Here is a 15,941-nt window from a genome sequence, read left to right as displayed (position 1 = left end):
TTAGTTGCCTGTTCAGATGTATCCAGAATTGGTCCTGGTTCCCACCAGTAAAATTTTATCTAAATACGTGCATGTTGTTTTGCACAGATCCACTATGCACATCTCCATAAGTTCAGCTTTCAAACGTAGCGCACCCCAGAGCTGCTACGCTTGAGGGAATATCTGTCAAACCTTCGCCTGCCCTTGAGCTGCGGGGAAAACGTATCTAGCCCTGGAGGATTACAAAAATAAGCAAGCACTTACGCAAAGGGGAGACCTCATTTCGCTTTTAAAAGATGATGTTTGACGAAAGTTGTATCAGTTTTTCAGGAGTATCAGTCAGATCACTCATATATCAATGAGAAAACAACGCAGTGAGGATTTCCATAAAGTAAATCTTCTTCAAGCAGTCATATTTCCTCCCATTTTTATTGTGCTCGCGTTGTCCACAGAGATTTGGCTGTATGAGCTGTATGAGAAGTTCAGAGGCTATGGCTTTTAGACTCTTTTCTTACATGCGCTATAACTTTCATAAATTTTGCCATGAAATTAATCAGCAGAAATGAATCTGTGAATTATTGATATCACTGCTCGAGCGTTTAGGCAGCTTTCTGAGAATTATTCAGTTAGTAAAAAAGTAAAATGGTAAAAGTACAAATATTGAGTCAAAATTTAAAAAAAAAAAAAAGAAAGAAAGAAAGAAAAGAAAAATGAAAACTTTAAAAATGACCAAGTCTGATCAACTGAAGTTTCTCTAATTAATCCTTAGTCTTTATCATTAAGTTATCAAAGCAATACATTTGGGAAGGATTAAAGAAAAAACGTCAGAAAAACATGTAAGATATGATTACACGTACACTGTAAAGAAATAAATTCAACATCCTGTCTCGACAGAGTACCTACAATATTTTTCGTATGTATATTTGCATACAGTATATCCATGGCCGTGTCAGGGTGAATCCCAAGGACGCAGACCCATGCTGAGTAATTTCAGAAATTATACCACTACGCCTCCTACTGGCCCATGGATATTTGTTATCGTCAAAGAGGACTCTTCAAGAAAAAAAAATGTTTTCGATCAAGCCGTGCAGTAAACAAGTAAACTTAACACATGTTGAACCTATTCAATAGGTGGCGCTAATGGTTTTACGAATTTGGAAAGATACTAGATTGAAGTCCGAAGAAGGGAGAGGAGCAATTTGGTTTATTTCCGCTACAGCTTCACGTGTAGCTGGCTTGTGTAAATTCATAAACGTTTTCTTATTACGGTTGCAGTTGGTCTTTTTGAAAAATGTCGGAAAGAAAAGTATTGAACGTAAGTGTGTCATTATCTTGTACAAGAATTTCGAATTGGTATGTGTTAACAATGAACTTCCCTAGCTCAATTTGCTAAACTTGCTAACTTAAGTTATGTTTTACTTAAGGGAAAGCAACGAATATCTGTCTAGTCTTGACACGTTCAGTGTCTTCCATATTTATTTTGTCTCTATTTTATCCTAACTAGGTCGATCTATGATAAATTGGTCGTGGTCTAAACTGTCTAAAACCCTCCGGAGAAATATGTCAAATGCCCAGACGTACTGTTTTTCACTGGCCGTCTTAAACAAACCGATTTACTAATGTCATTGTTCTTTGTTACAGAAATACTACCCTCCTGATTTTGACCCGTCCAAAATCCCTAAACTCAAATTACCAAAAGATCGCCAATATGTTGTCAGATTGATGGCTCCATTTAACATGAGGTGAGTATACTTCAATAACGTTAACACTTACATATACTCAGCATCAGCACCTACACTGATTATACATTTTCTGCGAATGTGCCCAGCCATAATGGATTGTTCCTTTAGGTGCAAAACGTGCGGAGAGTACATATATAAGGGAAAGAAATTCAATGCACGTAAGGAAACGGTGCAGAATGAGCACTACATGGGGCTCCCCATCTTCAGGTTCTATATTAAGTGCACACGTTGTCTTGCTGAAATCACTTTCAAGGTAAGAGCATAACTGTTTACTTCTCTTGTCGTATATGTATGCATGGTGAAATATTTCACAACTCATCATTGTAAATTTGGAAGCTTAATGTTTATCATTGGTTTAATTTAGTTTGAGGAGGTAAAGGACAAATAAGAGAGAATATTAATGTGTCTAATTACATTTGTATATGAATTGGCTGAATCTTTCTTCAGACAGACCCAGAGAACACAGATTACGCCATGGAGCATGGTGCAACTCGAAACTTCCAGGCAGAAAAGCTCATTGAAGAAGAGGAGAAGAAAGTTCAAAGGGAACGAGAGGAGGAAGAACTTAATAATCCTATGAAGGTAATGTTCAAAAATATGAAACTAACTGTACATAGCTTATTAGGTAGCTCAGTTAAACCAGTAACATGATAAATGTTATGTAGACATTACTTTTTGCCGTGCTTTTGAACACATCAAACCCTTTTTCTTTTATGATTGTTGTATAAGGTAGAATGGTTAGAGGCCCCTGTACTCTTGGCATCCAATCACCTGAGACTGGCTCAAGTGCAGTTCAAATTATAATAACATGGTCTTTTGAATCACACAGTGATGAAATGTGATATGGTTTTTTTTGATTGGGGCAGGTCCTTGAGAATCGCACAAAGGACTCTAAGATGGAAATGGAGGTCTTAGAGAACCTGCAGGAGCTAAAGGAGCTGAATCAGAGACAGGCTCAGGTGGATTTTGAGGCTATGCTGGGCCAATACAGAGAGCTGGAGCAGAAACAGAGGGAAAGAGAAAAAGAGGAGGATGAGAGGGAGACAAAGTAAGTGTGAAGTAATGCATATATTTTTGGATGTACATTTTTTTTATAATTGCTTTGAATAACTCTTGAACAAGCAATGTAAACTGTAGACAGTTAAGAATGCATTTTCAGTCACCTTTGCACATATGGATGCAATTGAAGCACAGTGTATATTGTGAATGTGTTTGCATGTTACCTGACACAGTTAAAGTACATATTTTATGATTTCTTTTTTCTTTATTCACTCTTAACTCCTTTTTGCTGTTAGGGAGATGCTGGAGAAGGCTTTGGTGAAGAGACTGAGGGACTCTGACTCAGACTCTGACCAGGAGAGAGAGAGTGGAGGAGTGGGAATGAGTAAAATGGCTGGAGAAAAACCCACTGATATCCTCACAACAGACGAGCATCCAGATACGCAGGTACACACGGTCGCGCAGCTCTCTCATGGTTACGTAAAATGAGAATGGCTTCTCTTTGCAGCTGCGAATCAGTTTGTATTTTTATATGAGTAAATTATTTCGGAACATTTGGTAAGATGTTCACCTCCACATATGTGTCTTAAGTTTGACTTAAACCAGTTCAGACCTTCTTGTTCTTCCTCTGATTTTGGTGACTGATTAAACTTTACTACCCACAGCATATGCTACTGAGGATCTGGGGAGGTGTATAGCTTTGCTCAAAGTCATATTCACTTCCTCTCAAACACCTCCATACCTCAATTTATTCTCCTCTAGTCCTTTCTCAACTCATTTGTTTTCTTCCAACGTTTTGTTCCACGGTCTCCTTCTTTTATTTTGATCACAATCTTCACCCCTTCATCGGGCATCTTTCTCTCTCTCTGTAGGGCACATCATCTGGTGGGGTTAAGCGGCCCAAGCCGGAGAGTTGGGAGAAGAGTGTGGGAGGACTGAATAGTAAAGCTTTGGGATCACTGGTGGTTAGGAAGAAATGTACAACTACAGACCCCAAACCAGGACCAAGTGAACAACAGTCTGCTTCTGGCACACGATCAGGTAAATGGAGCGATAAGGCTATGAAAACGTTTTGTAGAATGGTCAGGAGTCCTTGATACTACTTGGATTAATACAAAGTAAGGGACATAGGTTTTGAAAGGGGCTCTTATTTGTGTTTTGTGTCTATTTGGAAAAGTGATGCCTTTATTTTTCTTGTTTGTAAGTAAGGATTATAAAGAGAATAGGTAGGTGATTTGCTGATTAATAAAATGTATTTATTAACATCTCATTCAGGTACACTCGTTGTAATTGTTTACAGTTTTAACTCTTCGTGTTAAGAGAAATGTAATTTCAACAAAATGAGAAAGCAGCAGTGTCCAGTTTTAACATTTATTTTTCCAATCTCTCAGATGGAGAAGCTCCCAAGCCTGTGTCCTCATCAGCTGCAGCTAACGCATCAACCAGCCAGTCCATCACATCTCAGAATGGTTCCTCTCTCAGCCTCTTGGGGGCGTATTCGGACAGTGATGACAGTGACTGAGAGGATAATATGGCATCATTGTTCACAGCCCATTGAAAGTAAAGGCAGTCAGAATTGGAAGCGCTGTCTTCTTAGGGCTCTGAAAGAGTCATTTTTAGTCAGATGTAATTAAATAAAAGCATACAGTGTGACTTTGCTTTTAACCTAAATGCTTTCTTGAGGTTCACCATTTATATAAGTAAAAATCTGTTCCATCTCAGGGATGTGTTGCATGTTTAATTTTACCTCATAGCTCCCCCATACAAATTTGAGTTTGGATGATGTACATATATGTGTATTTTTTCCCTGTACCCCACATAATATCCACATGTCAGATTGTTTTCTTGTCAGAGGCTGTGCACAACTTGAGTTTCTCTTCATACCTTTTTTTTTGTTACTAAGTTCATTGATTCTTTGAAAAAAATCTCATGGCCAATGTGATGTTAATGCAATTTCCAACTGTGAATCAATCTGAAAACTGCTATGATCCGTATTGATCAGCTACAATGTACAATATGACCTTCTATCCAAACCATCTGATCCCTCCATACTGACTGAGAGGGGAGGTGTTATGGAGGGGCAAAGTGACAGATGTGACGTCCTTTAAATGATAATATCGTGTCATTTTATTTCTTGAATAACATATAGCCTGATCTCTTTGCTAGTTTGAGAGAGTTGTAGCAATTGTGGTTAAGATCCCACATGACTCGTCCCTTGACTCTGGTCCCTATGTAGTGAACTCATACGTTTTAAACTGTAACCTTTAATAGTAATAAATTTGTTTCTGCTAGTAATTTTGGAAATTTCCGGAAGCCGATTATAACCGCCAAATTCATTTTACAGCGCTGGCATGACAGAATAGAACAAAGGGCATGTAACCAGCCCGGAGGCATACAAGATATTTGAATAAGTCAGCGCAGATTGTATTTTAACCAGCTGGCAGCCAGGCCGTATTACTCACTTGGTATTCGCACTTGCAAACACACACACACACACAGGACTTAAATGGGGGAAAGAGTTTTATCTGAAGTGGCTCGTCACTAAGCTATCCTCATTGAGACGTAAGTACATACGTTAATCTTTTGATATTAGGTAATGTAGGTTAATTGTACTCCGGGTCATAGGGAAAAACAACAATGATCTGGGAATCTGGTCGTTTTAAATAGTAAGGTTTGCTAATGATGGTTAGCCACCGTGTAGCTAATGTTAGCGGGCAGTCTGAGCGCTGGATTCTTCTCAATATAGGACAAAAAGCCAGCCGGTCATCCCCTGGTAATCAACTTAAAAATCCGATTACTTCGTAGATCTTTCTTAGTCTTTGGTACTTGGTATTATATGTTTAGGCAATGTATTTTCCCTCGCCAGCGAAACCCTCTTAGTCAAGTTAGCCTGCAGTTAGCTAGCTAGGTTAGTGGTAGACAACTTAACCGTTAACCCAACCTATGGTACAATCCCGGTGGGACTGTGAGCAAGCTCATGTTATCCAAATGAGACTGGTTTAAAGTCCTACAAGTGGTTAATTTTCGTACATTCGTTCTTTTTTCATTTACATTTCCAGGCATAAGGAGACATGAATATTGCCATGCGTTTGAGTTAGAGGGACGTCGTTAGCCACATTTGACAGTCCGCTCTGCTAAGTTGTATTGACTTTCCGTAATGGGAACAAGAAGGGAATTTTCAACAATGAACGACAGCTATGGCGAGGGATGAAGCATGATGGATTGTTAAAAAGGATCCGATGGACCGATCCTTGTCCCGCAGTTATTGACTGAAGTGTTTTTGGCAAGCTGTCAAAAATCTACAAAAAGAAGAAGAGTCAAAGCAATAAAAATATATTAATTATTCGTGTGAACTTCCGAGGTGGTTTAATGAGGCCGTTGTCATTTAAGGTGTTGTGTTCACTAGGGTTCGTCTAGAAAGTGAAGAATTATTCTTGTGCCGTTGAATAGGACTTTTCCTGGGCATCAATGCATTGGTCACACTGAAGGTGAGCATTTTTTTTAATGTCGACTGTGATTTTTAACTTCGTGCTCACGGTGTTGCTTTTATGACATGACTGAGCAGCTCAGTCTTTGTGCAGCTGACGTTTAATGCTGTTTTTCTCATTTTTAATTTCCTCAAATCTGTAGATCCATGGCAAAGTGGTTCAAAGATTACCTGAGTTTTGGCAGCAGGAAAGGACCCCCGCAGCCACCTAAGCCCGACTACACAGAGAGTGAGATCCTTAGAGCGTACCGAGCCCAGAAGGAGTTAGACTTCGAGGATCCGTATGAAACCTCTGACAACCGGCTACAAAATGGCTCGAATGTAGTGGACCCATTTCCATCATTCGGCACAGTCCTGTCAAACGGAGTTGAGGTCAAGATTGTCTCTCCGAAACACAGACTGATAAAAGTGGAATCTCAGGAATTTGGTCGCTGCAAAATCCCTTTAAGTATTGTTTCTTTTGAAGAGCCACATGCACCGGTAAGTCTGTTTCAATCATACGTTTACATAGACAGGTAAATTATGCTTCCTGTTAAGACTTAGTTGTACAGTTGCGGGCGATTATGTGACTGTATGTGGCAAGCTGGTGGGACGTAATGGTGCTTGGCAAAGGGTAACTAACCTTTAAATTATTGTTTGTGACCCAGTTAACAGTATTGTTGTGTCTGCAGTATGTGTGGTAGCAAAACAGAACTGTTTAGGTGTCACAGGCTCGAACCTTGAAGTGAAGATCCTTTATCTTACATTGTATTGACAACTGCTTTGGTCTTTATTCTTGATCAAATCATGTGCAAAGGACATTCTTTTTTTTCACCCTTCTGCAAACCCTATCTACTTTTAGCTTATTTCCTATCAATATGCTGACAAACATTTCTGTTGCATTGTCTCTTGTCTCCCCTAACATTGTTATTATGAAGTGAGTATGATCCATCATGCAGTCTAACCTAAACTGATGTTAATTGGAACAATCAGCTCTCTGGATTGCATGTCTGGTTTGTTTGAAGTAGAACAAATGCGTTGGAAGTCCAAAAAAAAATGTGCCTATCTTTTATTTGGATTGCGGGTGTACACCCTCAGAATTTTCAAAAGCTTGTTTCGTGATAGTGTACAGTCATGGAACCTAACTTGGCATTCATCCTCTTAGAGGCAATGAAATATTTAAGCTTTGAGACACGGAGAACTCTCATTCGTTCATTTAAATGTCGCACATAATTCGCATGCCAGCCATGTCAGGTTCAGTGATTTTGATCATACTCACAGACATACACACAAATCAGTCATGTTTGATTTGGTGGATAGGGTCTTGTTTTTCTCCACTAGGGTGGATTTGTAAGTGTTTGTTGGTACAAGCAGATATACAGTGGTACACACAGAGGCTGCATACCCAATTGACATTTCATAGAACTAATCGAGTGGTGTTGCAAGTGGTGGTCATGGCTGGTCAGGTCATTGACTTTAAGCCTAGCAGGCTATGTTCCATGTCTGTGAGTATTTTGCACTTGTTTAATGAGTTAGGACATGTTGGGGGGGAAGCAAAGCCATAGAGAGTCTAAGCCCCAACAAAAACACATGCATTTCTTTTTTTTTTTTACTCAATCTCACGTTTAAATTAGTCCAGAATTGAAATAACCCTGTCACGAAAACACTCACATGCAATATCCTCACAAACCTCCCTCAAACATCTGTCTTTTTTTGCTCTCCTTCTACCCAACGCTTCTTTTATTCTCTTCAGGTGATTCCCTCTGCTCCAGCAGTGGGAGATACAGATTACTCAGACCCATTTGACGCCCGCACGGACCCCCGACCCAGGCCCGGCTGGGAGCTGGACTCAGCCGAGAACTGCAGCAGCTACATGGAGCCTTTTGAAGCACAGAGAGTCATAACTGGTGAGGCTTTGCATTAAGTGAAAACATCTTTGGAGGATTATCAGAACTGGGTGGAGTAGTTTAGAGAAACTATGGAATAAAAGGGAGTGATTTATGGTGCTTTTTCTATGCTCAGATGTTCAAATCTAGCATCATTTCATTAATACTTGTCGGTAGAGTTTGTCTAAAACTCTCAACTCTGCTGTCTGGTGAAGGTATATTAGTAATAAGCTTTGGGTAATACCAGAAGAGAAATGTTACATTACACCTCCATGACACATAAACATTAACTGAACTAAAAACCCTGAACTGAAAGTTTGTATTAGAATGAGATAGTGATCAACCAATATTGGCAGTTACTCTAAACACGTAAACAGTGTCTTAGATGTAAGGTCATATTTTTATGCTGTAAAGAGTGTGTGATATATCTTGTGTGTCTGTGTCTGTGTGTGTGTGTGTGTGTGTGTGTGTGTGGTGTTCCTAGAACTGCAGCATAACACAGAGAGGCCAGAGTCCCGAGGCAGTCCTCAGCTGTATGACAGTCCATATGAAGAGAGAAGTCGACGCAGACCTGCTCCAGCAGAGGATGAGAGAGAGAGTCGACTACCACAGGATGACGAACGGCCAGCAGACGAGTATGATCAGCCTTGGGAATGGAAAAAAGATAACATCTCCAAAGCTTTTGCTGGCAAGTATCACATCACACAGGTCAAATTAATGGGCATCTCACTATCAAATAACAAGCATTATTCCAGACTAACACTGATCATCTGCTCTAATAATTTCTTCCATATTCACAAATAATGTACACTTGTTTACCTAGTGTATTTGCTGTGTCCCTTACAAGTTGTGTGCAAGAATAAGCCAGTATATGCATTTTAAGATGCTGTCAGACAATGTTATTACATGAGTTCGTGGCCTTTAATATAGGTCATAGACTACTTGATCTTAAGGTTAGCTGGAATATGTTCACTATGTTAATGTACCTCGTCTTGCTTACACACTATAAAAAGACTGTGACTGGTTTCCACATAAAATTGTCTGGAGTATATGTGTAGTTGACAGCTGCCAAGTATTAAAGGAGATTAGATGAATGGTAGGTTTCCTCTGAAGACCAGTGTGCGTTGTTTAGGGGGGAAATGAAATGACAGCTGTTGAAGAGAGGTGGGGGGGGGGGGGGGGGTGAGGAGAGCGTGGAGAGAGTAGCAGGGGGTGTGTGTGTGTGTGGGGGTTTGGTGGCCTGTCATGCAGTAGAAATATCAGTCACGCTGAATGACACTGCTGTCTTACAGATCTGTCACTATAGCACTGACACAGACCTTAGCACGCACACAGTACACACACACACATATATATGTATGTGCCCTAGATTCACATAGACCAGCACACACATTCTGTCTTTCACGGATGTGTCTTTTATTGTAAGTGAGTGATAACTGTGCGTTTGAATATTTATTCACATACATGTTTGAGAGCCAGAGACTGTAAAGATGGTTTTACCTTTACCTAGTCTTTCTGTTATTAGAGATCAGTGGGCGGATCCCAGCTGGCATGTGTATGATACTTTATCCCAAATCATTCAGACAGGGCCGCAGGGACGTGCTGATGAAACATGGTGTGATTCACTGGATCTGCCCCATGGCAACTCACCAAAGCGTGCTGCACTTTATCATTTGTATCTTTTAACAGGCTCTCTGCCTTCTCTCCATACCAGCTGTTCTGAAAAAGCATGCCTTGTTCCAGTGAGACACATATAGAAAGAACGTGAGGACAGATTGATATGGGAGAATGTTTGTTTGGTGGAATTTGCTTGGCACTTCATTCAGTTTTGACTTCCTGTGAAGAGGGGAGATGAGAGTTGGAGAGAGAAGAGGGCAGCAGTAGAAATGATGATAAACATCCAGATTTTAAGGAACCTCCCTCGGTTCCCTTAATTAGTTCCCTTTACTTTAAGCTTTGTCTGAGTATTGACAGGAAGACTTTTTGGAATAGCACAGCTGGACAGCTGACACACGAAGAGCCATGTTATGCCAAAAAATGTATAAAGTTGATGAGATTTAGAAAATGATTTGTAGGCCGGCCTTGCAGATTAAGAGAATGAATAAACAATGTGGCAATGTAAGACTGCGCACTGGCAAATTCACCATTTCTCTACTGCAGAGTGGGGCAAACATGGAGGGCAGCTCATGAGACAAACTAAATATTAATTAATGTAATTTGCAGTTTGCTTTGAAAAAGCCCTGTAACTTCACATATCATTTAAAATTGAATAACACCTTGATGTGAAATTTTGACTATACACTAAACCCTGCTGTTTATGACGCTTGTAAATAAATTAATAAGCACCAATGAAATCGTTTTTGTTTACGGTCTGCTCTCACAGCCATTGTATTGGTTTGAGTCTTGCCTTCCAGAGTGAGAGGGAAAAAAAAGACCTTGGTGATTGTCCACCGCATGAATCCAGGGTGATAGTCCTGGATTGACATGTAGGAGCCCTGGGTTAAGACAGTGGTCTGGAGGACTGATGCTCTGATTAAGACTTTCTATCTTCTTCTTTTTCTTCTTCTTTCCAATGCCATCCCCAGTTCAGTTCGACGGGGCAGACTGGGAGCGTCCGCTACCCCAGGGGGAACAAAAGTCCGCCCTTCACACCAGCCCGACGGCAAGCAGGGCTGTCAGCCTCCGAAAATCCCCCGGGAATCACGGAATTCTAGGAGAGAGGGTAGACCCCACACTCCCACTGGAGAAACAGGTGTATGTATTTCATACAGAGCCCACGTCTCATCGTTTGCGATACTAAAAGCGCCAGTGTGTGTGTGTGTGTGTATGAGGTGTTCATGAAAAAGGTGCATAAGATACATAGTGGTTTTTCGTCGTATGTGTATTTTACACAAACAGGCTGCTGTTCTGAAGCAGAATGTTTACGAGATCATCCAGTCACTGTTCCAGGCTTTCTTTCTGAGGGGGCGCGTGTGTGTCTGTGTTCGTGTGTGTGTGCTTGTGTGTGTGTTTTGAAGGTGGTACCATGGAGCCCTGACCCGCTCTGAGGCAGAGACTCTGCTCACTCTGTGTAAGGAGTGCAGTTATCTAGTGAGGAACAGCCAGACAAGCCGCAACGACTATTCTCTCTCACTCAGGTAATCCGTCTCCGCTGTCTGTCTGTATTCAATCTCTCTGTCTCTCTCTCCGTTTCTCTTTTAAACACAGACACGTGCACGTACTCAAATACTCAGAGCATCCAGACGCCCATAATTAACTTATTGTCCATTTACACTTATCAGTCTCAAGATGCCCATTTCTATGTCCATCGTCTGCCTTCTGTTCCCTGTTCCTGTAATACATCTCTGAGTGCTCACCTCTCTGTTTCCAGACATCTAATTCACTCTCTCAGACTCCACTCATACAATTTCTTAGGTTCTACCACACAACTGCATTTAAGGCAAGCTGTAGATATAAGTTCAGTTAAATACGTTAGAACAGCTGCCTTAAGAATAAGACACTCTCTGTCCAGTTTTAAAGTGAACACCAACAGTGGGAACAGACCAAATGCTTAACCAGAGAACAGCATTTCTGCCAACCTGTTTATTATCATCACATTTCATGAATAATGATTTAGATGTCATGAGAAGATTTGGCTCACACATAGGTCTGTGTAATGTCTTAGTGTTGTTAAGTTGTTATATAATCAATAGACTCTGTCTGTCTGTCTGTCTGTGAGGCAGTCATGTGGTATGACTGCGTTTACTGATGGATCAGTGCTGACTTCACAGTGTAAGTCCGAATGCTCTCCAAGTGCTATAACCACTTACTGTACTGATGCTAAAGCGTTTCAGGCTCTTTACCTGTTATATAAAGAGCGCCTTTTCATCCTTAAAAGCTTTTTGTAATTTATTTATTTAATTTTTGTGCCACATAGCCAGCATCCATACATACATTTGTTGACATTTTATTAGCATTAGGGTCAAATGAATGAAATCCCTTGGTGCAGGGGATTTTGGTACCAAATACCACTAAAACTGATTGGTCACAGTATTATTTTTCCTTCCGTAAAGCATTTCCGTTTATACACACACGCTCTCAGGTAGAGACGGTCCATCAGAAAACTTAATCACGGATTAGTCACAGCAGAGATCCTGAGTGATTTGTTTTCTACATGCTGAAGGCTTTCTGAAACCAGACCCTTTAATATATTGCTTACTCAATCTCTTTCACTCACTCCCTCTCTCTTTCTTTTTTTTTTTTTTTTCTACACCATCATCCATTTCCGTGCTCACTCCTCTCTCTTTTTATCCTCCTTTTAACCTCGTCTTTTCTCCTCCCCCATCTTTTTCCTCAAACGTCTTTTTTTCCATTCCACTGGCTCCCTGAATAATGTGGGAGCAGGCCTGTTGTTTCTTTCAGGGAGCATCTTCAGCCAATGCCAATCCAGCGTTCAGACAGGCTAAGACTTGGAGGGGGTTTATGTCATGGTCTCTGTATATCTTCTGCTCTGTTTGTTAGAATAAGTCCTGTTTTGATTCTCTGGCTCATTCACACAGCCGCTCAGATGGAGCGCTCTTTAACTGGGTCAGTCTGTTACAGCTGTCTCTTACAGTTCCCCACATGGGTTCAGTGGGAGCATATAGCGGCTGTGCGCTCAGAGGGGAGGTTGTGCTCGGTGCGTGTGTTTTAAGTGCTTCAGCTTTTAGGTTAATAAATTAGTTAATACAGAGAGTGCCGAGGAAAGTGATAGTTACAACAGCCTAATGGTATCCCATTTCAGTGCTGTCTTCTATATGTTTCTGTCTTTAAATGAATCCAATTTCTCTCTCTCTCTCTCTCTCTCTCTCTCTCTCTCTCTCTCCTTCCCTCACTCTCTTTCTCTTTCCCTGCGTCTCTCTATATTTCTGCTGAACAGGAGCTGCCATGGCTTCATGCACATGAAGTTCTCTCAGTCTCGGGACGGGAAATACATCCTGGGAGAGAACAGCCCCCCCTTTGACACCATCCCAGAGGTCATCCACCACTACACCACGCACAAGCTGCCCATCCGCGGAGCTGAACACCTGTCCCTGCTCTTCCCCGTGCTGGTGCAGACACTCTGAGACCAAGCGGCCCATATGGACTCACCCACTCAGGGCCAGACCCAATCGAATACACTGTGGCGATTCCTTTTCAATGAAATCTTCCCTCAGAATGAATGTGTGATTTGCAGATACAGCTGAAGCAAGCAAGAAGTGACAAACTGACATGCCAGTTTGGATTTTTTTTTTCCCCCCATAGTTCATAGTTTTGATGATTCGAGGGTTGATGAAGCAGAAGCGTCACGATATTTAGCTAGGGATATCTCTGAATACTGCTGTCTGTGGTGTGGTAGAATATCCTCTCATCCTCCACTTGGCTCAACAGGAATCCTAACAGGCTTCACTGAACTGGGCATACGGGTGACTGCAATACTTAATGTGCACTCTCATTCTCAAAGTATCTGTTTAGGCAGAGTGTCCTGTTTTAGCCAAATATACACCACTATAGAATAGATTAATGAGGACAAAGGAAGGATGGCCCATAGACCCATACTGCACTCTTTTGTCTGGGCCACATAACAAAAAGCTTTTGGCAGTATTAGTAACTTTTTAATGAGTTACGTTGTCATGAATATTTTATCCCACTTGTATCTTCAGGATATGATTGTTTTATAAATAGCTTGGAAAAAACATATGTAGTCCAAAATAAATGATGAATTAGATGGAGGTTAGAAGAAGCTGCTTTTGGTGGTGTGAACGTAAGCAGGCGGTCTTGATTAACAGGGCAGAATTAGTACACAGTGACACTAAATATAACATTTAAAACTTGAGGCAATAAGAAGAATATCTGTGAAGGTAAACTCAAGGTGGCTTTCATAAAGCTGCATATATTTAACACTGTCATAAACCAATCAGGATGTACTGTGACCACAATGCCCACTCAAGCTACACTCAGCATCACGTCAGAAATAATGAATGCTGAAATTCTTCAGTAGTTTCTCTCCCTTCTTAACTGATGACCTACTGCCAAAAATGAAGATTATAGAGGGCTATTTTGTATCTTGTTAGATGTTTTACAGCACGTTTGTTTGTGGACCAGGGCACGACTACTAAAGTGTTTAAAAGTAGAAGTGTATCCTAATTAAATGATAATTCATCAGTAGTTTGGCGTCTGATAAAACACTTACAGTCATGTTCTAACTTGAGGTTTGTGTAGAGCTGACATGCTTACACCTTTAACACTAACAGAGCAGTTACTAATACATGGAAGAATGCCAGAAAACCAGGGCGTGGCCTGTAGCTCTCGCCTCAGAGAGCACTGAAATCAGTCACTTAATCAAGACAGTGTGTTTATATGGGGAGAGCCACCTTAGGTGTGTTTCTGTTGAACTGTTGTGTAAAATCTTGCTTTTCTTGGAACACGCCCCCTACATATACTTCAATAAAAGAATAGCTGTGATTGAGATATTAATGTACACAATGAAAATACTGCAGTTCTAACTGATGTAACACCTAGATTATGCGTTCTCTGAATATTTCAATCGCCTTTTTTTTCCCCCTCACAAAGCAGAATTTAATGCAGGGTGTACCTTACTGTATCTGGAATGTTATGATGGTAAACTGTGCTGATGTAAGGTGGGATGCTGACCAGGTTTTAATCAGGGTTTTCTGTTGGTTGTATCTGTCTAGGCATGGCATCTGTAGAGCTGCAGCACTGTCGCTGTGGAAACTGTAGCATATTGAAGGCATATTGCATTAATAGAGTAGTTATTGCAGAGCTGAACACTAAAGACACAGTAGTTGTCAATGTTTGTAATAACTTTCATTTTACTGCTGTTTTATTATTGTTCTCCTTACTTTTTATGTTTTTAAGATTCTAATCTGTTTTCAATAAAATAGGGATTTTTTTTTTTAAATGCCATTGATTTTTCTTAACTGCTCACTTGAGTATTTGCAGACACAGTCTGTTCTGTTTGAATGGGTGAATTGGATGCAACACAGCACCAAGGACAAAAGAGAACGTGATGCAAAATAAAAGACAAAGGGTTTCTCAGTCAAAGCTAAGGTACAGTACATTGGAAAGTGGGTCATGACTCCCACAGTCATCAGTGCATCACTACAAATGCTTGCTGTGATGTTGGTGTACATGACTCTTAAATATATGTGTCCATACACTGGACAACTCGAGTTTTCTAAGACATATTTACTGGACAGCATTATGATACGGGAAGTAAATAAACATTCTCTCATCACTTCCACTCAGACCACATATGAAAAAAAAAAAAATAACCCAGTTGTTCTAGTGCAGACATGGTTTAAATTGTCAGAGCTCATAACTTGTGGTTGTGAATACAGGGATGGGGAAGTGGCACATATATAAAATGGATATGAGCTGAGAGAACAAAGTTATCAGGATAGTGTTTCATAAATATTTTAGGTAATGCAAAATAGACCTGTTAGTCTCAGTTTAGCTTTAACAGCCTCTCGCTGAGAGTGTAGGAGAGGAAATGTGGCATTCTCTCTCTCTCTTTTTTTCTCCTTGTTTATTTTTAGCCGTTTTGATATCTTGAGATAGATGCATCTATCATCTATGCTTTCTTGACTGTTTAGTGACACTCTAATCTTAAGAACCATGTGCCTGCAGGGCTGCGTGGATTGGTGTGTGTGTGTGTGTGTGTGTGTGTCAGGGAAAGAAGTCCTGTGGGAACAGGTGTAAGATGAGAGAGAGCATTGAAGCAGAAATAGTGGGAACATTTCATCAGTGACGGGTCACAGAAGAACTGTGGAAGGAGAGAGAGGGTGTCCTAGTTACCAAGGCAACAGTTTCACCTAACCAGCTCTTTTATTCTTTTCCCAAACAGTCTTT

General features: G+C 40.6%; 2 protein-coding genes across 4 annotated transcripts; both read left to right on the top strand.

Annotated features, from left to right (window-relative positions):
• Nucleotides 1–1,198: 1,198 nt before the first annotated feature.
• On the top strand, nucleotides 1,199–5,015 carry yju2 (YJU2 splicing factor homolog). The gene is made up of 8 exons (XM_030774088.1): nucleotides 1,199–1,294; nucleotides 1,621–1,721; nucleotides 1,830–1,974; nucleotides 2,169–2,303; nucleotides 2,588–2,769; nucleotides 3,017–3,167; nucleotides 3,593–3,761; nucleotides 4,112–5,015. The coding sequence occupies exons 1-8, from the start codon at nucleotides 1,271–1,273 to the stop codon at nucleotides 4,240–4,242; spliced, it is 1,038 nt and encodes a 345-aa protein (XP_030629948.1). The 5' UTR covers nucleotides 1,199–1,270; the 3' UTR covers nucleotides 4,243–5,015.
• A 186-nt stretch (nucleotides 5,016–5,201) lies between these two features.
• On the top strand, nucleotides 5,202–14,985 carry shda (Src homology 2 domain containing transforming protein D, a). 3 transcript variants are annotated; one of them, XM_030773696.1, is made up of 8 exons: nucleotides 5,202–5,282; nucleotides 6,127–6,208; nucleotides 6,351–6,687; nucleotides 7,940–8,093; nucleotides 8,557–8,760; nucleotides 10,658–10,826; nucleotides 11,090–11,209; nucleotides 12,970–14,985. In XM_030773696.1, the coding sequence occupies exons 3-8, from the start codon at nucleotides 6,355–6,357 to the stop codon at nucleotides 13,154–13,156; spliced, it is 1,167 nt and encodes a 388-aa protein (XP_030629556.1). In that variant the 5' UTR covers nucleotides 5,202–5,282; nucleotides 6,127–6,208; nucleotides 6,351–6,354; the 3' UTR covers nucleotides 13,157–14,985. The 3 variants fall into 3 exon arrangements, with proteins under 3 accessions (XP_030629556.1, XP_030629558.1, XP_030629557.1); XM_030773697.1 differs by having other exon boundaries at nucleotides 5,205–5,282; nucleotides 5,780–6,208; XM_030773698.1 differs by lacking the exon at nucleotides 6,127–6,208 and having other exon boundaries at nucleotides 5,203–5,282.
• The last annotated feature ends 956 nt before the right edge of the window (nucleotides 14,986–15,941 follow it).

Source organism: Chanos chanos, chromosome 5 (genome assembly GCF_902362185.1).
Source record: "Chanos chanos chromosome 5, fChaCha1.1, whole genome shotgun sequence".
Lineage (NCBI taxonomy): Eukaryota > Metazoa > Chordata > Actinopteri > Gonorynchiformes > Chanidae > Chanos > Chanos chanos.
This window is presented reverse-complemented; position numbering and strand designations above follow the sequence as displayed.